At 51.3% G+C, this 22,740-nt stretch overlaps 1 protein-coding gene across 6 annotated transcripts in view; it reads left to right on the plus strand.

Moving 5' to 3' along the window:
* Positions 1-22,740, plus strand: part of SCMH1 (Scm polycomb group protein homolog 1) — a 60,107-nt gene that overhangs the window by 24,456 nt on the left and 12,911 nt on the right. For 5 of the 6 annotated variants that reach the window (XM_041479306.1, XM_041479307.1, XM_041479309.1 and 2 more), the window contains 8 exons: positions 1,027-1,097; positions 2,938-3,172; positions 5,654-5,742; positions 6,295-6,538; positions 15,639-15,871; positions 16,428-16,554; positions 17,569-17,769; positions 18,415-18,600. In XM_041479306.1, coding sequence (XP_041335240.1) covers positions 1,027-1,097; positions 2,938-3,172; positions 5,654-5,742; positions 6,295-6,538; positions 15,639-15,871; positions 16,428-16,554; positions 17,569-17,769; positions 18,415-18,600 — 1,386 coding nt within the window. The remainder of the gene's footprint in view (positions 1-1,026; positions 1,098-2,937; positions 3,173-5,653; positions 5,743-6,294; positions 6,539-15,638; positions 15,872-16,427; positions 16,555-17,568; positions 17,770-18,414; positions 18,601-22,740) is intronic. The other variant, XM_041479312.1, reaches the window with a different exon arrangement.

Consider the following 22,740-nt stretch of genomic DNA (forward strand, 5'->3'; position numbering starts at 1 on the left):
GAACTTGCCTGACTCAGGGAAGCAGTGGCTTCAATTGTGCTGCCACCACTGCTCTTGAAATGCCTTGAAAACAGCGGTCTCCCGGGAGCTGTTTAGATGAATACAAGAGAATGTCATGCTGGAAGGTTCCTCTCCCAGCTGCTCAGTTTAAATGGCAAAAGTCATGATTTGCTCAGATCACAGGAGCTTTTAATTCCTCATTTAATAACAGGTTTCCCTGGGTGGCATATTGCTTTTACCCTTCCTGTTGTATGTGAGGAAGGTGCAGGCAAGGATGAAATGCACTTCCCCTGGCAGCAGCACTTGGTGGAAGGGGGCTTGAGGTTGGGTGTGAGGTATTGAGCTCAGTAAATCCCTGTTTGGAGGATCCCTGCTCCCATCCTGCCCATCCTGTGGACTTCATGACACTTCAGGAAGTTAATTGCTGACCTGTCCACTTATTGCTGGGGTTGGGTTATCCCTGGTCTATGGGGTGGACTGTGTCTGTGCTGGACCAGGGGGACCATCCAGTCACCACAGATGCAGGTTCCTGTTTTAAATCCATGATTTAGAATCATGGGATCACAGAATGGCTTGGGTTGGAAATTACCTTAAAGATAATCTCATTCCAGCCCCCAAGCTGTGCTGCTCGTAGCCCACGGTGACTGTTTGCAGTCCCCAGACTGAGTGATGTGTTTAATGAATGGTTTTTAAGGGACAGTTGTCTGGAGGACTCAGCAGATTCCCATCTGTGCTGGGTGTTTTCCATTAAGTTGTAGGTTGTTATCCTGACTCTGTGCAGCCCCTTCTCAGCAGCACCGAGGCAGGAGGATGCCGAAGGCAGCGCTGTGCTTTGTTCTGCCTGTCAGTTGCAGTTGTAAATCTTCTGTGCTCACAAACATCAGAGGTTCTTGGTGAAAACGTGTTGCCTGTGAGCACCTCCTCTGTGAGAAGTGCAGAACTGCCAGCTTAGGAGTCTGGCCAGTTCTTTTGCTGGGAATTTTGCTCATCCTTTCCTATTTGAATCCTTTTGTTTTTACTTCTCAGGTCACTTCACCTGGGAGAAGTACCTGAAAGAAACATGTGCCATCCCAGCTCCTGCCCATTGTTTCAAGCAGGTAAGAGGGTGAAAACAAGAAAGGTCAAAGGCTATGGTCCACTGGGGATCCTGGAGTTCTGTGCCTGGGATAGGCCCCTGGCTTGGAAAGGAAGATGCTTAAGGATATTGGAGACTTAACAGAAATCCAGGTGCTGAAGCAAAGATTAAAAAGATGCATTTAGAGTAGCACAGAAGATTTTTCTCTCAGATGTGCATGTTGGGAACACCAGTGTGATATTAACTCTGTCAAGCAGGAGCCCTTGGAGAAAGTGTCCTGAGTAGGCTGGGATCCTGCTTCTGGTGGATCCTGCTCAATCAGGAGATTTTCAGCAGAATTCACCCAATTGTTGTGACAGAGTAGCAGCCCCTGGGCAGCAGGTATTGAGCCCAGAGGTGGTTGTGCTGAGTACAGAGGGTGCAGGAGTGAATCAGTGTGGGACACCTGGCTCTGGGCAGAGGGGAGAGTGAGTGTCTCTGTGGGTCTGGGTTTGACTGGGTGAGTCTTCCCAGGAGAGGGTTAATCCCCCACACTGGGCACTGGTGGGGCTGCACCTCAGATCCTGGCATCAGTTTTGGGCCCCTCACAACAAGGGGGCTGGAGCATGTGCAGAGAAGGGAACGGAGCTGGGAAGGGGCTGGAGTCCCAGGAGTGGCTGAGGGAGCTGGAAAAGGGGCTCAGCCTGGAGAAAAGGAGGCTCAGGGGGGACCTTCTGGCTCTGCACAACTCCCGACAGGAGGATGGAGCCAGGTGGGGTCAGGCTCTGCTCCCAGGGAACAAGGGACAGGAGCAGAGGAAACAGCTTCAACTTGTGCCAGGGGAGGGTCAGGTTGTATATCAGGAAAATTTCTTCACTGAAAGGGTGATCAGGCCAAGGAAATGTCTGTCCAGGGCACTAGTGGGGTCCCCATCCCTGGAAGTGTTCAGAAAACATGTAGTTGTGGTGCTTAGGGGTACTGGGTTAGTGGTGGGCTTGGCAGTACTGTGGGAACAGCTGAAGCTGATGATCTTAGAGGTGTTTTGCAGCATTAATGATTCTGTGATTCCAAGAGAACAGGCTTTAGTTGTCTAGATGATGCAGGATGAAAGGATGGGGGTCTGTTACAGACGTGCCAGGGCTTGCTGAGTTCTCTGTGGTGCCTCTGTGCTGTGCCTGGAGGGGCTTTCAGCCTTCAGCAGACTCCATTTAGGTGCTCCTACTGCTGGAAGCTTTGTGCCTGAGACCCTCCTGGAGTGCTCTTGTGTCAGGAAAGAGAAACGCACTGGGTTTTTTCGATCTTCAGGTTCTTGTTTATTGTTATCTTACCTAGAGTCTTGCACACTGTCCACACAAGGCTCAGCTCACTGGAAAAGCACCGCAAAAAATGGCCAGCAGTCTTTTGTTACAAGGTCTTTTAAAGCTAAACTATCCAATTAAGAACTGACACCTAGATTATTTTCCCTTTTATTTTCCCAATAACTGATCCCAAAGAGCCCACAATGTGGACTTTTCCACCCAATTACAAAATGCCACCCAGACCCATGAAGAAGGAAGAAGAAGCATGAAGGAGAAACCCAGGGCAACACCCTGTGCCCTCCATCTTGCTTCCATCCACAACATACTAAAAATCCCCAAACCTAAATTTCCCACCTAAGTGATACACCTACTCTCTGTAATCTACTTCAGACTTCAATGGATTCTAATCTATCTTGAAGTTTAGGAAACTTTCTCCATGAATGAGGGTCAAAGTCAGTGCTTCCCTGGGGGTCAGGGCACCCCAGAGCAGACAGGGAAATATTCCCAGTGCTCTGAGTTTCCACACTGGTGCATGCATTTATTGGCAATCCTGGCTCTGACTGGCCCCTTTTCCACTCTTTTCAGTCCTACACTCCACCTGCAAACGAGTTCAAGATCAGTATGAAGCTGGAGGCCCAGGACCCCCGAAACACCACGTCCACGTGCATCGCCACCGTGGTGGGGCTGACGGGCGCGCGCCTGCGCCTGCGCCTCGACGGCAGCGACAACAAGAACGACTTCTGGAGGCTGGTGGACTCTGCTGAGATCCAGCCCATTGGGAACTGTGAGAAGAATGGAGGGATGCTGCAGCCTCCACTGGGTGAGCTGGAGTTCAGCTGTCCAGTGAGGGTTGAATTGATGGTGGGGAAAGCTTGGGGGGTTTTATAGATCTGTGCTTGGGACAGAGGCCCACGGCCTGCCCCTGCCCACTCTGGGATACACACAAGGTCTGTAAACACACCAGGTCTGTATTTCCACACAGACACGTGGACAGGGAGGTCCTTTAGAGTGTAGATGAAAGAGCTCACCAAGGTGAGCTGCTTGCCCTGGTTGCAGCTCAAGCTCTGGATTGTTGGCCAGAGAAGCTGTGGCTGCCCCATCCCTGGAAGTGTCCAAAGCTGCGTTGGATGGGGCTTGGAATAACCTGGGATAGTGGAAGGTGTTGCTGCCCATGTCAGAGAGGTAAAACTGGTTGATCTTTAGGGTCCTTTCCAACCCAAGCTACCATGTGATTCTAGGATTCAATACCTGGCTATTTGGACAGGAAACATAATGTCTGAAAAGGTTCACAGTGACTTACGTCCTGTCTCATGTGGAGGGATACTTGCAATAGTTCATAATTATATTTATTTAATTTTGCTTGGCTACAACATTATAAATAGCCTGGACAGTCTAACACTTCTTCCGGTTTTCTGTTAAACACACAACACTTTCCTTTTTCTTTAATGCTAGCCCAGTGACAAGCTGATTTGCTGATTCTTTCCTGCAAAATTAACCTGCTTTTGCATTCTGCTGCCCAGCAGTTCTAGTGTCTTCATAAATCTCTCAATTAGCATATCCCCAAATAATATCTTCAAGGCCGGGCTGGACAGGACTTGGAACAGCCGGGTCGAAGTGGAAGGTGTCTCTGCCCATGGCAGGGGGTGGGATGAGATGAGCTTTAAGGTCCCTTCCGACCCAAACCATTCAGTGATTCTGCCCATCTCTCCCAAGCCCTGTCCCGGGCGCGGTGGGTCCCTCCTGTGCCATGGCGGGTGTGGCCAGCAGAGGGCACGAAGCGCAGGTGACACAGCCCCGGCTGGGCTCGGGAACAGGTCCGGGATGGCTGCCCCGTGTGCCCGGCTCTGCTCTGTGCCACCTGCTGAACCTTGCGCCAGAGGAGAGGGCACGGTTAGGTGAGATGTTGGGGAAAAAAATCTTCCCTGTGAGCGTGGTGAGGTCCTGGCATAGTGGGATCAGGAAAGGTGTCCCTGCCCATAGCCGGGGAGTGGAACTGGATGATTCTGCTCCCAGCATGAGGACAGGTAACTGACAGCTAGTGCTGCAGTTGTCCTTCCTGCCTGCAGAGTTCAAGGGCACAGAAAACCCAGTAAGGGTTTTCTCTTTCCTGTAGTATTTTTCATGTGCACACATCTGCTGCTGCTCTTTTTTACACAGATAATTCTGTGTAAAAATTGGGACAGGAGCCAGGGCACGGCTGGAGCTGGGCCAGGGCAGCTCAGGCTGGAGATCAGGGCAAGGTTCTTCCCCCAGAGGGTGCTGGCACTGCCCAGGCTCCCCAGGGAATGGGCACGGCCCCGAGGCTGCCAGAGCTCCAGGAGCCTTTGGCCAGCGCTGCAGGATGCCCAGGGTGGGGTTGTTGGGGGGTCTGGGCAGGGACAGGAGTTGGACTGGATGGTCCTTGGGGTCCCTTCAGCTCAGGATGTTCTGTGATACACATAAAATGTTTTCTTTGCCACTGTGGGAGCTGATCTCTTCCATCCCCTGCAGTTGTGGCTACTTGGGTTGGTTTCCAAGCTGATCTGACAGAGCTCAGGGCTGGCAGGGTGACCTGTGCTGAGCAACCTTGGCAAAGTTTTGCCATGCTCTTAGTCCAAGTCCAGTGCCAGGATTACCCTCAAAACCCCCCCAAAAACAGCTGAGCAGCAGAAATTGCCTGTGTAGGAAGATGCACGTTTAGCAAAGATGTTCTGTGATATCCAGAGCCTTCTGTTGGTTGTATAGTCATAGTCAGTGCCACATACTTCAGAGCATGTGAAATTGCTTTTTTCTTCCCATAAGCCCCCTCTTGTTATTTCTCCACTTTTTTCACAGCAGGTGTTGAGCCAAAAGCTGACATCCTTCCCTGTAATGTGTTCCAGCCAAGTCACAGCCTCTATTTCTTCAGATTAGCTTGCCTGCAGCTCACACTAGAGGTAGAGGAGGCCACCCAGAAGCTGTAATTCCCTGTTGAGGAAGAAATTCCATAGCCTGAGTGTGCACTTGCTGATTCATGTCTCCCCTGCAGCAGGATCACTGGAGCTGGCAGCACTTGTGCTGCACAAAGTGCTCTGTCTGGATGGTCAATGGGATTGTTCTGAGAAGTGAATATTGCAGTCAGACAGCTGTTTCCAGATGTTTCTTTTCAATAACACAAATGCTTTGCATTCAGAACATTTGGCTAAAGTCCCACCTGACTCCAGCATGGGAGGAGGGTGGTATAGGATCACAGTTGTGTGAGTTCCCATCAGAGCAGGCATGTGCTGCCAGATCCATCAACCCCCACAGTCTAAAAGTCTCATCTCCTCTTCCCTCCCCTCAGGCTTCCGGCTGAATGCCTCCTCCTGGCCCATGTTCCTTCTGAAGACTCTGAATGGAGCAGAGATGGCTCCTGTCCGGATTTTTCACAAGGTATTTCCCTGTTTGTGCAGATCCTTCTGGCAGTGGCCACTTGGCTGCAGAGCACCAGACTCAGAGCTGGTGTCTCATGAAAGATGTGCTGGTCCCGCAGGAGGTGGCACTGCACAGCTTTGCCTTGGGGCTGCTCTAGGACAGACCTGTGTCCTCTGCAGCTGTGTCATAGCAATGTCAGAATGTAGCCAGAGGTCTGTCAAGGAGGTGCTTTGGGCTTCAGGGCTCGGGCTTGAGGCGGGAGCTGGTTTTTCACTGGGGCTGCAGGTGCTGCTCAAAGTGGGGAATGCAAGGGGGAAACATCAGCACCTCTCTGGAATGTCCCACTCCCTGGGTTCAGTCCAGCAGCGAGTAGTGGACTTTGCTGCCTCTTGATTAAAGGGCAGTGGCTGTGTAGCCCAGCCAGTGTGTGCACACCTGTTGGGGTTCAAATTCAGCCCACTAACTCCCTTCAGCTGCTCGTGGAGATGAGTTTGCTGGTGAGGGCACAGCCCTGGTGTGGGGAGGCATTGCCATATCCCCTTTGAGCATATATTCCACTTCTTCTTGTAGGAACCACCATCTCCTTCCCAAAACTTCTTCAAGACAGGTATGAAGCTGGAGGCAGTGGACAGGAAGAACCCTCACTTCATCTGCCCGGCCACCATTGGGGAGGTGAGAGGTTCTGAGGTCCTCATAACATTTGATGGCTGGAGAGGTGCCTTCGATTACTGGTGCCGATATGATTCCCGGGACATCTTTCCCGTAGGCTGGTGTTCGCTGACTGGAGATAATCTGCAGCCCCCTGGTACAAAAGGTAAGGCCCACGTTGTTTTTTAGCTGTTTTGCTCCTCCACTCAGCTCTCAAAGAGCAGCAAAGCAGGCAGAGACTGGCAGCAAGGACACCTGGGTGCCCTGTCTGGTTTTTGTGCTGTTTCATGCGTGGTAAAGGTACAGGTGATCAGACTTATAGCACTGGAACAGCCTGGCACCAAGGTGCTGAGGAGTGGATACCCATAAAGATGGGCAGGATGATGGCTCTGGGGAGGCATGGTGCTGTACAACATTGCTGAGGTCTGCTCCTCTCCAGGAATTTCCTTGAAGTTTCTCCTGTGCCTTTGAACCACGTTTTCTGATGCAGTTTTTCTCAGGGGGCCTGGAATAATGAGAACTGTGAAGCTGCAGGACTGCGCCTCTTTGTGCTTTGGGCAGTTTCCTTGGTGTGCCTTTGCTGTGAAAGTGGACAAAGCAGTTGTGGAGCAGGTCATACCTGCCTTGTTCTAGGGCTGTGGTTGTTGGGTAGGAGCAGTGCTGGGGAGCTTGCTGCCTTGAAAAGGCCTGAGCAATGGCTGGTTTGATTCTCAAGACATGTCTCAAGCTTTCTCACATCACAGTTGTGTTTGGGCCCAGGGGGGCTGTCACTGTCCCCATGCACATCCCTCTGGCATTTGCTGGCTGGCAAGCCCTGCACATTGCTTGTCAATGAAATGAGGGGCAGGAGAACAACCTCTCTGCCAGAGCTGAAGAGTTGCTTAGGAAAGGCATTTCTCTGACAAGACTGTTGCTCTTGGGAGTGCTGGGTCAGCTCATGCTGCCCTGTCAGGCTGGTGCTGCCCTGTGTCCCTGGCATGGGCCAGGTCTGTGCTCAGGGCTGATCTCAGTGGATTGCCTAAGTGATCTCATATGATCTGTGTGCAAGCCAAGCTGTGAGCTCCCCTTGGCTGAAGATGATTCCTCTTTATCTTGGATTTCTACATTTTGCCTTGCTGTTCCCATCCACTCCCTCTCTTCTTGCTGGTTGTTGTGTCCCACCTGCTGCTGCCCTGCAGGCTCTGCAGAGCACTGGGGCCCTCTTGGCCAGTGGCTGACTCCTCCAGTGGTGCCCTGGAGCTCTCTCCAGGCATCTCCAGGGTGTCTCTCAGGTACTGCACAAGTGGCTCAAGATGTATTTGTATTTGGTGGGAGCTTTCCTGGCAGTAACCTGGGGATGGAAGTTTTCAGGAGTACAGTGGAAGCTCCCTTCTCAGGAGAAGTGGGAACCTGTCTGACCCTCAGCCCCAGTACAGGCAGCTCTGTTCCTCCCCAGCCTCCTCTTGCCAGGGGCTGAAGCTGTGAGTGAGCAGAGCCCAGTCAATTATCCAGAAACAAGACCCTATTATGGCATCCTGGGGAGCTTGTGCTTCTCCCTTGGCAGGTGGCTGGGATGGCTTCTCCCTTTCCCATTGGCTCCATGTGCAGTGACTCTGCACTTCCTGCTCATGTACAAAAATAGTGACCCCCGAAAAGTCACTTCCCCCCACTCCAGGCAGAGGCAGCCTTCACCCTCAGGCAGATTTCTGCTCTCTTTGTCCTTTTTTTCCAACTCCTGGGACAAGAGCAGGGATTGCATGAGCCATGCAAAAATGCCAGGAAGTTGAGATCAGCCTTGTCTTTGTGCTTTTACTTCTCCCTCTGTGACTGTCTGCTCCCTCTCCTGACAAAGAATTTCTGACTTGCACTTTGTGGGATTAAAATAAAGAACAGAGTACTGGGAACTTTCTCTAATGAAATTCCTCCCGTGTTTCCTCAGCCCTGCTGTGGTGGAGGGTTGAGCATAGTCCTCCCAGACCTGAGAGTGCTGCTCTTGGCAGGGTGGGAGGATGCATCACCATAGAGGAATTGCCCTTTCCTTGAGCTGCAGTAAACCTTCTCCATGTGCCAGCCTGCAGGACCATGTGGTGGAGTTGGGCAGTTTCCCTTTCCTGGTGGGAATTCCTCTTAAAGAGAACTGGAGAGACATGCAGACAGTCACGTGCTGCTGTGGTAAACTGGTCTGTGCTCATTTACTGGACTGACTGTGTGAGGCCCTTGTGGGAGGTGGAGAATCCTGTGAAGAGTTAACTCCATGGAGAATGAGTAACCCTGTGGCTTCCTGGGGCTGAGCAAAAAGAGGCCTCGTGGAATGAGCTCATGTTCAAGGGAAGCAGAACTTCAAAGAGGACAGGCATGTTTATTTAATGCTGGTAACTCCAGTCAGCTCCAATCTGTCTCTGCTGCCAGCAGAGGTGGAGGAGTGCAGGGCTTCTCCCAGGCATGGTCCTTCTTCATCTCCAGGGCCTCCCACTCCCAGCAGTGTTTGCTTAGCTGGAGTGGCTGGGCAGGGAGCTGGTGGAGCTGGGGCCCAGCCAGCTCCATGGAGCTTTCATTAGGGCATGTGTGTGTGTTAAAGAAGGAAAGGGAGGTCAGACAGCAAGGAGGAGCAGCCTGCATGCCTGCTTGGTAATTCCACTGCTGCCTGTGCAGCAGCCTGCTGGGAGACCTCTGTGGCTAGTGGCCAGATGGCTGTGGGCTCCTGAGCATCTCCTGGTGCTCCTGTCTGGATGCTGCACACCTTGGAGCTGGGAGATCCAAACCAGCGCACCACATGGGGGAAATGTAGCTCTGGGAGTGCCTATGCTTGTGGTGGGTCCTGGTCCTCTCTCCACGTTGGCCACAGGCCGGGGATGGATGTTGGCTCTGCTGGGCTACACAGCAAGGTAGAATGTGGGACAGTTCACCCTGTGCACCTGCAGCTTCTCCACCTCAGCCAGGCAGCTGCTGGGGGAGGCAGGTCCCAGTGGCTGTCCCAAAGGAGGGGGAGTTCTGTGTGTGTGCAGCAAACTTCCCTCAGCATCCCACCCACACCAGTGGGATGTTCCCAGGGATGTCCACTGGCCAGCAATCCCTACTCTGCTCCTCATACGTGGTGTACAGCACCTTACATATCTTTTCATGCCTCTTATACATGTACTTTTTAACCCTTAAATACATGTCTGGGCTTTTAGGAATACAAGGTGAAGTGGACTTTCTGTTCAGCTGAGTGCTGGCTGGGAGCCTGGAGCTCTGCTCAGGGGGTATAGGGTCAGAGAATGTCCTGAGCTGGAAGGGATCCCCAAGGATCACCAAGCCCAGCTCCTGGCCATGCTTACAGAAGGCTAAAAGATAATAATGAAAACTCCAGAGTCCGACACAACTTGGCCCTATTGGTCATTAAGTCAAAACAATTCACCTGAAACCAATGAAACAATCACCTGTTGGATAAACAATCTCCAGCCACATTGCAAAGCAGCAAAACACAGGAGAAACAATGAGATAATATTGTTTTCCTTTTTCTCTGAGGCTTCTCAGCTTCCCAGGAGAAGCATCCTGGGCAAAGGGATTTTTCCAGAAAATATGAATGTGACAGGTCATCACTTTGTTTGTGCAAGATCTCTGACCAGCAACAACACTCCTGTTCACTGGGACATGGTGCAGGGCTGTGCTTGTGCAGACTGGAAGTCTGAGTGCTTTCAGGATGGAACTGGACAACCTCAAGGAAGAGGAGTGTTCCAGGGCTGTTATTTATAGGGATCTAAAAGTGCCTGACCGAGCTGCTGATCGCAGGCAGGCCTGGTGGCTCTGCCCAGCCATCCTCTGCTGAGAGGTTTGGAAGCAGAGTGAAGTCAGCCTAAAGTATGCCCAGGATGACAGTTTGTGTAGGACAGCCAGAGGGAGAGCAGAATTTCCCATCAGGGTGAAAGGATTTAAACATTCAGTTTTACAAATTTCACTTCAAGGATTTCATGCTCCACGCCTTGTTTCTTCTTGTCACCATATTCCAACCTTGGTGACAGAAGCTTGGTCACCCTTTAAATTCCAGGATTTGGAGTCTTGTTCTTAAACCCTGTCTTTGCAAGGAGACTGTGTCTCCCACCCTTGGTCCTGTGTTGTGTCTGCCATGTCTGCTGAGAGCTCAGGACAGCCCAAGTCTGGATCCTTCCCAGGGCCTGTACTTCTGTCCCACTTGTGCTCGTGGTGGCCAGTGATGATGGTCTCTGCTTTGGGAAGAATCACAGGGCTTTGAAGCTTTCACATTTTACTCTGGGACAGGCAATGAGCTCCAGTTCCTGTCCAGCTCCAACCTTCAGGATTGAAATGCCTCACACAGGGAAGGATTCAGCCAGTTCTCAACAAGATTTCTGCTCTCTGGCAAATTTGCTTATCTTAAATGGGTCTGTTTAACCCATCTCTTTGAGTGCTGCTTCTGCCCAGGAAGTGCTGAAGATGGACAAGGGGCAGTGAGCACCAAAGGACACTGGAGGGGTGGCCTGCAGGACATCTGTCAGAGGGGCTTTGGAGTGGGCATGAGTGGTGTGCTCAGAAAACTCCCCCTGCACTTCAGGACACTGCAGGGGCCATTGCAGAGATCTCCAGGCAGAAGCACATGAACTCAGCCGTATCTCAGAGCCCTTGGCACAGCAAATGGGAATTTGGGATTTGTGCTCCTGCAGCTCTTGGTAAATGAACCTTGTAAATAGGAGAGAAACGCAGGAAACCTTTCTGCAACTTCAAACTTTTCTGTTCCATATTTTTCTACAGGTTTTGACTTTGTAATTCTTGTCCCAAGGACATAATTTTGTCTTCTTCAAGCTGTGACAAGTCTCAGATAAGCTGATGGGTGACAAATGCTGCTTCCAAGCATTGACTAACCCTCAGAGTGTGGATGGCAACTGTGCAGAGTCTCCTGTAAGCAACAGTTTGAGTCACAGTGTGGTGGGCAGCTGCAGGTGCCTTGTATCAGCTGATGGAATATTTTGGCTTTAGGAGGTAGAGCCTGAAATCAGGAATTCTCTGTCAAGTCTCTTTGTTTCTGAAGAAAGCTCAAAACTCTTGTTTAACTAATCCTTCAGTGGTGAATAACATCATCAGTGGTGCCCAACTTCTCTTTGGCTCAGAGTTCAGCTGTGTTTGAGCTGCATTTTCAGGGTGATGTTTCTCACCGTGCCAAATGGATCCAATGCCAGCCAGCTTCCTCCTCCTCCATGTCTGCCATTGTCCTGGATGCCTGTGTGACCCAAAACAAGACAGTTCAGCCAGCAGAAAATTTCCAGTGATTAGTTTTCTGTCCCCTTAATGAGCTGGAATAACCATGAGTTCAGATTCAGGGCAGAAGGGATCTCAGGATTGCATGGCTCAGCTCCTCAAAAGCAAGGCCAGCTTTGGATGGTAAGATTGCTCAGAGCTCAGGTGAGCAACAAAGCTGTGGCACAGAGATGCTGCTTTACTCAGGAAGAGTTGATTTTTTAAGTAAGAGAGGCCCTACTTGATTTTCTGAAAATATGGCTCCTCTTAGTGGCTTGTACAAGGAAGAAGAAAATGAGGCTGTCTCTGGCAGCTGCTCATTGTTGGGCTGACTGTCCCCAGCTGAATCATAGAATCACAGAATATCCTGGGCTGGGAGGACCCACAGGATGATCCAGTCCAACCCAGGCCCTGCCCAGACCCCCCAACACCCCCACCCTGGGCATCCCTGGAGCTCTGGCAGCCTCGGGGCCGTGCCCATTCCCTGGGGAGCCTGGGCAGTGCCAGCACCCTCTGGGGGAAGAACCTTGCCCTGATCTCCAGCCTGAGCTGCCCTGGCCCAGCTCCAGCCGTGCCCTGGCTGCTGTCCCTGTCCCAGAGCAGAGATGGGAGCTGCCCTCGGGAGGAGCTGCAGATCCCTGAGCTCTGCCCTCAGTGTGCCCTGCTCCAGCTGCACACACCAAGAGCCCTCAGCTGCTCCTTGTGTTGCCCCTCCTGAGCCTTCAGCAGCTTTGTGACCCCTCTTTGGACACTCTTTGATAGCTTTAGGTCCTTAATAATTAAGATGTAGTAATAGTAAGAGTAAGATGCAGTAAATTGAAGCTTCTGGCAGTTAAAGGAGACTTGGGCAGTGGTTGGAGCTGTGAGATAATCCTGCTTGCTGGGCACAGCTGTTTCCACCTCTGGAGCTCTGTGGGTGCAGGCAGGGCTGAGTGCTGGGCACTGATCCTTACAAAGCAATCCCATGTTTCTGGACCACATCTGCATGACAGCAGGTGCAGAAATCCTGTAGGAAAATAACAGGCAACTGAAAAGAAACTACAGGCTCCTTTAGGAAGCATCCAGTCACTGGAAGTGGTGCCTTGGGTTTGAGGCAGAGTGTGCCCAGCTGTAACCCTGTGTTTTGGGAGCTGCACCATTGATGTTCAGGTACAGCTGGTGGGAGGACTTTGCTCTGGAGCTCTCGGTGTCTCCTCCTCACACAGCTCTGTGCATCTGGTAGGGCAGGAGAAATGTGTTAGCGCAGGCTGATGTTTGCTCAGATTCTGGTTCAAATCCAACAAAAAGCCAGGCAAGTCTGCTGGATTGTGGGAGGATAAGAGCTCATTTCATTAAATCACTGCAGGTCAGAAAAATGTCTGTGCATTGCATCAGTCTGATGGAATCAGCCCCAGGGAAAACATCAGTGTCTGTCCAGGGCTGTGCTCAGGGCTGTGCTCAGCAGCACTGCTGGGCACACAGCACCAATCTAGGTCACAGCCTGTGTCTCTCTGGCCTGAGCTGGCTGCACATTTAGATGTAATTTAGCCTGTTTTAGTGAACAGCCTCCCTTGCTGTGGCAGCTCCTCCATCCCTGCAGGAGCTGTGGCTGTAGCAGGGACCAGGGATGTGCTGCCAGGGGCACAGGCACAGTGGGAACTCCTCTGGGTGGCTGAATGACATGAGGTGTCCCATCATGGGATCTGCATGCACCCAGTTATGGGATTTTATTGCCCAAATCCCAAAACCAATTCTTCAAGCCTGGTACATTACTACTACATGTACTGTCTTTACAGCTGAAGTGGGCAACAGATTTTTATTGCATTTATTTCACCAAAAGATGAACTCTCTTATTAACATAAGATTATACAGTGAAAGCTTGCACCAGGACTTCATCTGACAGCAGTCTCCTTTTTCCTGGCAGCGAGTTCCCAGTGATGTGGTCCCAGCCTGGGAGCAAAGGGTGCAGTCCAGCTGCTCTGCCTACTGCATGCCAACTCCCCAAATGCACCATTTCTCTGGGTTTGTTACTAGTAAAACTGAGAGCACAGGTTTGCCTCACAGCTTGTGTATAGAATTCTCAGTGTTCCCTCCACATTAGAGAAACCTCATTGTGGCACAGCTTGGTTTAGACAGTGAGCAGATCTCAAATGAAATGCTCCCTGCCCTGGCTTCCACATCCTTTTGATATTTAACAGTTTCTTTGAAGTATGGAGAGTTTTAGAATCCTGGAATCATGGATTGGTGTAGGCTGGAAGGGACCATAAAGCCCATCCAGTGCCACCCCTGCCATGGCAGGGACACCTCCCAGTGTCCCAGGCTGCTCCAAGCCCCGTTCCACCTGGCCTTGGGCAGGTGGATCCAGGGGCAGCCACAGCTGCTCTGGGCAACCTATTCCATTCAACCTGTTTGTCCTTGTTCTGTCAACTTGTGGGATTCTAATAAATGGTTTGATACAAACACTTCTCTGCTGAGATCAGTCATTGCACACCTGAAGCCAGAGGCCCCACAATTCCATGATCAGCACCTGCCTTACCTGTGCCATTCCTCCCTGCAGCTCAGTGCCAGGTGTCACCTGGAGCAGGTGACACTTCTGGAGTGCCATCAGCTCTAAGAAGCACCTGAGCCATCACATTCATTTTCATAACAGCAAAATAGTCTTGCTTTTTAACGCTAACAGCTCACACAAAAAGTATTAAAACCCTGTTTCTGCCACATTCCCAGTGTCTGCCTAAGACAAAAAACTCTTTATTCAGGAAGTCAGATACATCCTGATGTCTGTGTGCTTCTTCACAGCTTCTGATACAGAATGCACAAAAGCAAGGAAATAAAATTAAAACTAAACATGCCTACATGACAGCCAGAATGGGGCTGGATCCCAGATGCACTCTGTGATTTGGGTTGGAAGGGACCTTAAAGCTCATCTCATTCCAACCCTCTGCCCTTGCAGGGACACCTTCCACTATCCCAGGTTGCTCCTAGCCTCCTCCAGCCTGGCCTTGGACACTGCCAGGGATCCAGGGGCAGCCACAGCTTCGTTGTGCCAGGGGAATAAATCCTTGCTCACAGTAACTGCTCCTAAAACCTCATTACAGGAACCTTAAAAATCTCTGTATATGCCCACAGTTGTGCCATCCTGGTATCAATCTTTTATTGTCTCTGTTTCCCTGGCTAAGACTTCTTTTCATAACTACAAGGCCTCTGATTTCAAAAGTGTTTGCCTGTGTTTTTTCCTAACTCCTTGCCCCTATGTTGAGGTTTCCAGATGTGAGAAATAAGACATCCTAAAGATCATTCTGCAGTTTTCAAAATGCAGCAGGATTTTGGTTTGTTTCTTTTTAGCAGAAATTTAAAACAGAAGGAAATACTGCTCTGCTAAGCTGGGCAGCATATCTCTGGCCTTTAGCAGGCTTGGGAAAGATGACTGACCAAATTTAGGGGATGTGTAGGCAAGTATAGCAGAAACCTGGTTTTGTGGTGGAAAGAGTGAGAAGATAAGAAGGAATACACCTGCCTCTGGTATTTGTGGAGGGGCAGGGCAGCTGGTCCAGCTGAGATGAGCTGCTGCTCAGGACCAGGTGCAGTAATCCTTGTAGGCAGCGAGGACGGAGCTGGTCCCTTCCACTGCAGTTTGCTGGAAATTTAGGGACAGGTTTGACATCAGCCTTGAGAGAGGGGATTTCCAGTGTTTGCAGCGCTGGCTCTGTGACTGTCAGACAGGTCTTGGCTGATCCCTCCCTAGGAATGCTCTCAGAGCCTTTTCTGTGGCCATTGGCAGGTCACTGCTTGCAGAAGGAAGAGCTGTAGGTGCCAGTTACTTTCAGGAAGGAAGGTATGGCTGCATGCATGATCCTTCTGGAGTTCAGCCCATCCAGGTTAAGCCCCAGTGTCCCCCAGCTCGAGTTCTGAGCTGGGGATCTGTGTGTTTGGTTTTTACTCTGGCATGGAGAGCAGTCCCCCGCCCAGGGGTCTGGGAGTACTCCAGGTTTTTCCATGTGACACTGTGTAAAGATGGAGGCTGCTCTTGTTTTGATTCTCACCTGATTTAATTACATTTGCTTTTTCTCTTTTTATTTCAGTTGTGATTCCAAAGAGCCCTTTACCTGCCTCCGAAGTAAACTCGGAGAAACCTAGCATGCACAGTAGCACAAAGACTGTTTTGGGGCATCAACAAGGGCAAAGGCGTCGCAAAACAGGGAAGAAGCGTGGTCGAACGACCAAAGCGCTAATCCACCACCCCATGCCTACACCCTCCAAGTCAGTGGAGCCTTTGAAATTCCCCAGAAAGAGAGGCCCCAAGCCTGGCAGTAAGGTAAAAGCTGATGCTGATGCAGGCGGGTGAACAGCAGGTGCTGCAGGTCCTGCCATGGGTTGGTGCATGCGTGTGTTTGTGCACGTTTGTCTCAGCCTCTGGCTGTGTGACTGCAGCAAGTAGGAGACCAGAGGGGTGTGTGGGCTGGGAGTGTCCTCAGAGCCCAGCCCCAGAGCTGTAGAGAATGTCTGTGTCCTAAAGATCATTTCCATCAAGAATCCGTGTCTTTGGAAGTGCATTGGCTGCGGAGTAGCATGGCAGATGCTGGGAACATGACAGGATGGCCAAAGGGTAGAGTAAGCTCTCCTGTCCTTTGTGTGTGGCTAGTCTGAGTCAAGCAGAGGTGGCAGGTCCCAGGCTTGTTATTTTCAGGGTTGTGGTTTGTAAAATACACACGTATTGATTACTAGGTTCTTGAGACACCCCATCATCACCATCAGAAATGTGTCATGTTCCACAGTGCCTTGTCTGTTGGATGCAGAGGAGAGAGTGTAGTGATCATGGGTGGTAAAGGAGAGCAGGGGTAAAAGGAGAAATATCTCCTCTTTTTCTGCAGAGGAAACCTAGGACATTGCTGAACCCAGCACCCACCTCTCCAACAACCAGTACCCCAGAGCCAGACACAAGCACTGTGCCCCAGGACGCTGCTACAATCCCCAGCTCTGCCATGCAGGCTCCCACAGGTAAGGAGGGTCTTGGACCACATTCTTGACAGGATTGCACAGTTAGGAGCTGCAGCAGGCAGGCAGCACCACCCTGAGAGAGTCCCATTTCTTCCTAAGCCTGTAAACCAGCAATCCTTACCACTCCAGAAAGGCTGGCCTGAGAGAGGCACATGAGTCCAGAGCAGCTGTTCATTTATCTTTCTGTTGGAAATAATGAAGTAGGAAGATTGCAAGCCCACCTGTTGAGTGCAAGGACCCTTTCCCCTGCATGCTGGTGACTCCACAGCTCTCCAGATACATTTGTGGTCCATTGTGCCCCAGGGCAGTCAGGTGTGGAGCATCCCTTGTGAGTCCCGAGTGTGAGCTCTCCCATACCATGCAAGGCACAGCTGCCGGAACTGCACAAGGGGCAGAGGAGGTGCTGAAGGACTGTGATCTGCCCAGCTCCAGCCAGGATATCAAGGCACACAGGGACAGGAGGGAATAGGGGAGGAGGAGGAGCAGCAGTGAAGAGTGTATGCACTGCTACAGCTGAGGATGAATCTGGCCAGGAAGGTCTAATGCAAAGCTGCTTTTGACATGTTGAGTCAAGCACTGGATATGGGCTGAGCCCTCTGTTTCCCCAGAATGTAATTGGCCAGTTTTCAGAGGAACTTAAAGAAGCCAGTTTCCCTAAAAAGGAAACGCTGTGGGAACCCCTAGAAAGTGGGGGCTGCATTCCTTCTTCCCCTCTGAACATCACAGCCACCTTACCTGGCTGGCATGGAAGCCACTTTACAGCCTGACTGCAGGGGAGAGCATGGGAGAAACAGCAGCAGTTTGGAAGGTGAGCATGAGGCAGGAAGATTTTGGAGGGGATTCCCCTCTAGAAGCAGCTCCACTGTGAGGATGCAGTCAGGCAGCCGTGGTGGATTCCACTTTGTGAGTGATTGGACAGTCTTAAAATCTCAGCATCTCTCAGGTTGGATTTTAGGCATCTGTTTCTTGCTTTCTTGAGTGGGTTAACAGCAAACACATTTCTCATCTTGGCAGTTTGCATTTACTTGAACAAGAACGGCAGCACTGGGCCCCACCTAGACAAGAAGAAAGTTCAGCAGCTGCCAGACCATTTTGGACCAGCTCGAGCTTCTGTTGTCCTGCAGCAAGCAGTACAGGCCTGCATTGATTGCGCTTATCATCAGAAAACAGTCTTCTCCTTCTTAAAACAAGGCCACGGGGGAGAGGTCATCTCAGGTGAGAACGGGCCCGCAGCACTTTGCCTCCAGAGAGGTTGTTGCAAGAATTCTCTCATTGGAAGATGTCTGTCCTGAAGCTCGCTGCCGCCACAGGCCAGGGGCAGACAGAAGAGTTCTGTCTTCTCTTTCTTGCCACACGTCTGTGTCAGTGAAGCAACAGCTGGCAGCTGACTCAGAGCGGAGCAGTTCCCATGGCCCGCGGGCACAGCTGCTGGAGCAGGCAGTGCTCAGTCCTGGCACCAGCCTGGGCAGCAATCCTGCCCCACCGACCGGCCCCCCGCACTGCCCCAGCCCTGGCAAGAGCCACAACAGGGGGGATTCCACAGCTCCTCACGGAAAGACAAGAAATACCCCGGGTTTTATTTCTCCTTTAAGCCCGTGCCTAGCCGGATCTGCGAGCGCAGGCCCCTCCTGGAATCTTTTCCGTTCCCTCGGACGCGGCTGCCCCGGCGCTGCCGCCCCGGCCCCGTGCTGGGTGCAGCAGGCTGGTCCTGGCCTGCCCCGGCAGAGGAAGGCAGTGGCTTTGTTGGCTCTCGACAGCCCAGCGATGCTGAGATCCAGGAGCTGGCTGTGCGGCCCTGGGCGTAGCCTCCCGCCTTGGCGGGGGGTTCACGTGTTGGGCTCTGTTTGTTTCTGTCTCCAGCTGTGTTTGATCGGGAACAGCACACTCTGAACCTGCCAGCAGTAAACAGTATCACCTACGTCCTCCGCTTCCTGGAGAAGCTGTGCCACAATCTGCGCAGTGACAACCTCTTTGGGAACCAGCCTTTCACTCAGAACAGCCACATGCAGCGCTCACACGAGTACGACCACGACAGGTATCTACCAGGTAGGAGCTGGGGCGGGGGCGGCACTCTAGGGACCCAGGTGCTCCGTGTCTTAACTCAGGTTTTATCTCTATCTCTGAAGGCAGGCTCCTGTTCCAGAGCCCTCTCACAGGGTTCGTTACATCACACCCAGTGTCGTGCACATGCCCACAGGGCTCTTGTTTTGTAGGGTTCCAGTCGCATTTTCTGCCTGTCAGTTTGGTTTCCATCTCCGCTGTAGGTTTCCGCTCATCCGTGCTGTCTCCTTGTCTTCCCTCCTCCCCTCGTCCCCCAGTCCTTCCCACTTCCTGTGATCTGATTATGGTGACTTCATCCAGCTAGGAATTCAGGTGAAAGACTGCAGGAGAAGGGAGAGTGATAAGATGCAGCAGGTAAACTGTAATTAGAAATTAATCAAAGCAGAGTGGTTTCCACGCTGGCCCTGGATCTGCTGGTAACAGCGTGGCCTGTTCAGGGGTGATGCTCATGCAGCAATCTGAGGCAGAGGTGGTTCTGTTTTCCTTGGCATGGCATTGAAGCAGCTCACCCCAACAAGACAGTTCATGCCACGGTGCAGATTGTCAGGCTGCAAAACTGCTCTGAAGTAGAAGCAGTGGAAAACAAGCCCAGCAGTTCCCCCACAGTGCTGGGCAGTGGCAGCAGGCCTGGGGTGATGGCTGCCCCACAGGCTGTCTGGGGGTTCTGGGGGAGCTCCTGCTCCAGGAATGTCAATCATGGAGAGGATCAAAGCTGTCTGCGCCCTCCTAGGTGATTGACAAGTGCTGATCTCCACTCCTGTCTTGCTTCCCCCTCTAGTCAGCAAATAGCTGTTGTGTTGTTTGAGGTCTTTCCAAAGTTAATCTTTTGCATAATTATGGTTCTGGCAAGAAAAGCAAAAGTTGTATGAATGTAAAAGGATGGGCACTTAGGAAGAACTGTTTAGAGAGAAGTTGCTAAGCATGAGGTGTAGGAGCAGCAGCCAAATGCCACAGTGCTTCCATTCATTGCACCTGACAAAGCACCTTAGGCAGAGTCTGGAGAGCAAGAGGATCTTCCCATCCTCTGCTTCCTCCTGGCTGGAGCCAGCAGGGCCAGGAGCAGAGGAGCTGTAGCATATGCAAGGACAGGAGCAGCATGACTAGTTACTGGGACTGGAGGCTTTCCCCTGAGGAACCCTCAAACAGAAAAAATCCCCATGTTTCAGTGTGGAGGTACCCTGTCATCATGAGAGAGAGGATGAAGGAGGGAAAGCACCCAGCTCTGGGCAAGGATGAGCTCACACACAGTTTCGAGCCTCCATGAGAGGTCAGTGATGGCTGTGCCAAGAGTTGGGCTGCTGGGCAGAGTGGAAAAGTATAAATCAGAATTCAGGGAAACTCAGGCAGAGCACCAGATCTGACACAATGTTGTGATCTGTCCATCATGAACTCTTATTCAGAGTGTTTGCAGCACTTAAAGAAAAATTAACCCCAGTCAGAGGTGTGACAGCACCTAGTCCTGCAGTTCATCCTGATGTCTGAGCTTCTTGGGCATCTGCTCATGTAACACCTTTCTCAGGCACCTGAAAGAAGGTGCTGATCTACACATTACAGTGCTTCTGGTGAGGGCAGGGAAACAGTGCTGGTGATTTTGGGAAGTTTGAGGTGGTCATGGAGGAATGAGTGTGGAGTTGTACATCCTTCAGTCACACCAGATGTCAGGGCTGCTGTGGTCTCACCTTCAGCTCTGCATGTCCTGCCTTGTTTCTTCTCCAGTACAGGAATGTGTTGTATGGGGCTGGTTCTTCCAGTAAACGGCCGCTGGTTGGGACTGGGAGCTGGTCAGAACAAAGTGGCTTTGCAGGAGCACCCCTGTGGGTGCCATGGAGAATTGGGGTGTGTGCTTGGGGCAGAGGGAGGGTCTGCAGTGTCCCTCAGGTCAGCAGTGTCCTGCCATTCTGCCTTACTGAGTCAATGGAAATGAGGAGGAGCAGGCTGAGTTGTGCATCAGGAACAGCCCTTTGCAGGGAACTGAGCAGCTGGTTGCTGTTCACAGCACCATGAACATGATGTGACCTGGAGCTGTCTGAAAACACAGGGCTGGAGGGACCTTCTGGGCCACAGAGCCCTGGCTCCTGCTGCTACACCACCACAGCACATGGAGTTTCTTGGATTAACTCTGGAGTTGTGGATTTTGCTTTTCCACTGAGGCTGCTCCGGAGTTTTATGGTGCTATTTTAGGAACTACATTGTAATTTCCAGCCCTAATTTATTCTTGGGCAACTTGGTGTCTGTGTCTCCTGGTCTTAATGTTGTGTTTTAGTTAAACTTGGTTCTCTTTCTTCTGGAAGTAGTTGCAGAGCAGTTGTAGCCCTCAGAGGAGTTCATCTTTTCACTGCTTTTTGCTCTCCTCAGACAGTGTTGGTTTGACTTAAACCTCATGGTGTGGCCAGAGTGCCACTCAGCACTCTGGGGAGGAGCTCATGGGGTCCTGGTGCCACAGCAGTGGCACCACCATGGTCACAGGAAATGTCTCTGCAGTCACTTTGAGTCACTGTGTCTGTAAGAGGTGGTGATCAGCCTGTCCTGGTCACATACACCATTCTTCTCATCCACTGTTGTCACCTGCAGGTCACATGGGACAGTGCACATCTGGATTTAGCTGCTGGATTTAGCTCCTTGCTGGTTCTTGGTTCTGTATCTATATCCTTCCTGCCCGATTTTAAATGCTGCTTTGTCTGACCTGGCATGGGAAGACATCAGCAGATTTCATTAGTAATCTCTAAAATTTCTGCCAAAGTTATTGCAGTGATTAAATGACCCTGGGCTCAAGGGTGATCCTCAGACAGATTCACTGGCAGTTGCTCCCAGTCTCATGTTCCTTCTGTGTGCTGCCAACAGCTTTACCTCTCAAACCAGATTTCTGTGCATAGAACAAGGCTCCTGGTAATTCATGTTTTGTCTCAGCTGCTGGCTCTCTGTGTGTAACATCTTGCTGAATTCCAGGTGTATGAGGTTGATTTCTCTTCCTTCATGTGATAGATCAGGATTTCTCATCACAGGGGGGCTGTTGGGTTGGCCTCTGATGAACACCTGCCATAGAATGTGCCATGTGTGTTTCCTGCCCTTTCCTTCACAGCCTGCCACAAGCCTTGTGGTGCTGCTGAGGTTAGACCCGAGTGTTTTGCCTCAGCTGGTGGCTCTCTGTGTGTAACATCTTGCTGAATTCCAGGTGTATGAGGTTGATTTCTCTTCCTTCATGTGATAGATCAGGATTTCTCATCACAGGGGGGCTGTTGGGTTGGCCTCTGATGAACACCTGCCATAGAATGTGCCATGTGTGTTTCCTGCCCTTTCCTTCACAGCCTGCCACAAGCCTTGTGGTGCTGCTGAGGTTAGACACGAGCATTTTATTGTAAAAATCTTTTTTTTCCGCCTTGTGGTGCTGCTGAGGTTAGACACAAGCATTTTATTGTAAAAATCTTTTTTCCACCTTTTTTTTTTCAAATACTGGCACCACATTTCAAGTGACTCTCAGTTAATGCACTATGAGTTCTGTTAGAATTTACTGCAGCAGACCCAGAGTTTCAGGTGCACTGTCATTCTGGCTTCCTCTGCACCCTTAAGTCTCCAGTTTGAGGACATCCAGTTGTGTGACTTGGTGGTCAGTCAGTGGTGGATATTTTTGTTCCTGTCCTGTTTCTTTTGTCCTTAGAGCCTTGCCCCCAGTGCTCAGCATGGCTGCAGCTGGAAGTGAATGGTCTGGGTTGGAAGAGACCTTAAAGCTCATCTCATTCCACTCCCTGCCATGGCAGGGACACTTTCCACTGTCCCAGGTGGACACCTTTCCAAGCCCCATCCAGCCTGGCTTTGGAAACTTCCAGGGATCCAGGGGCAGCCACAGCTTCACTGGGCACCCTGTGCCAGGGCCTCCCCACCCTCAGGGGAGACTTTTCTTCCATAAATCCGGTCTAAATGTACCATCTCTCAGCATACAAGTGCACTGAGTGCAGGTGGATGTCACAGATGCATCAACACCTGAGCCAGGTGTGTAGGTGTGCTCTGCAGCCAGGGAGGAGGTGCCAGTGCAGTCAGTGCAAGGTGCATTGTCCTAAATTAGAAGGCCTGAGTGGGCTGACAGGATGAGGTGACTGTCACTGCTCATGAAGGTGTCCTTGCTGATGG

This window comes from Pyrgilauda ruficollis, unplaced genomic scaffold, assembly GCF_017590135.1.
Source record: "Pyrgilauda ruficollis isolate IOZ18807 unplaced genomic scaffold, ASM1759013v1 scaffold48, whole genome shotgun sequence".
In the NCBI taxonomy this organism is placed as follows: domain Eukaryota; kingdom Metazoa; phylum Chordata; class Aves; order Passeriformes; family Passeridae; genus Pyrgilauda; species Pyrgilauda ruficollis.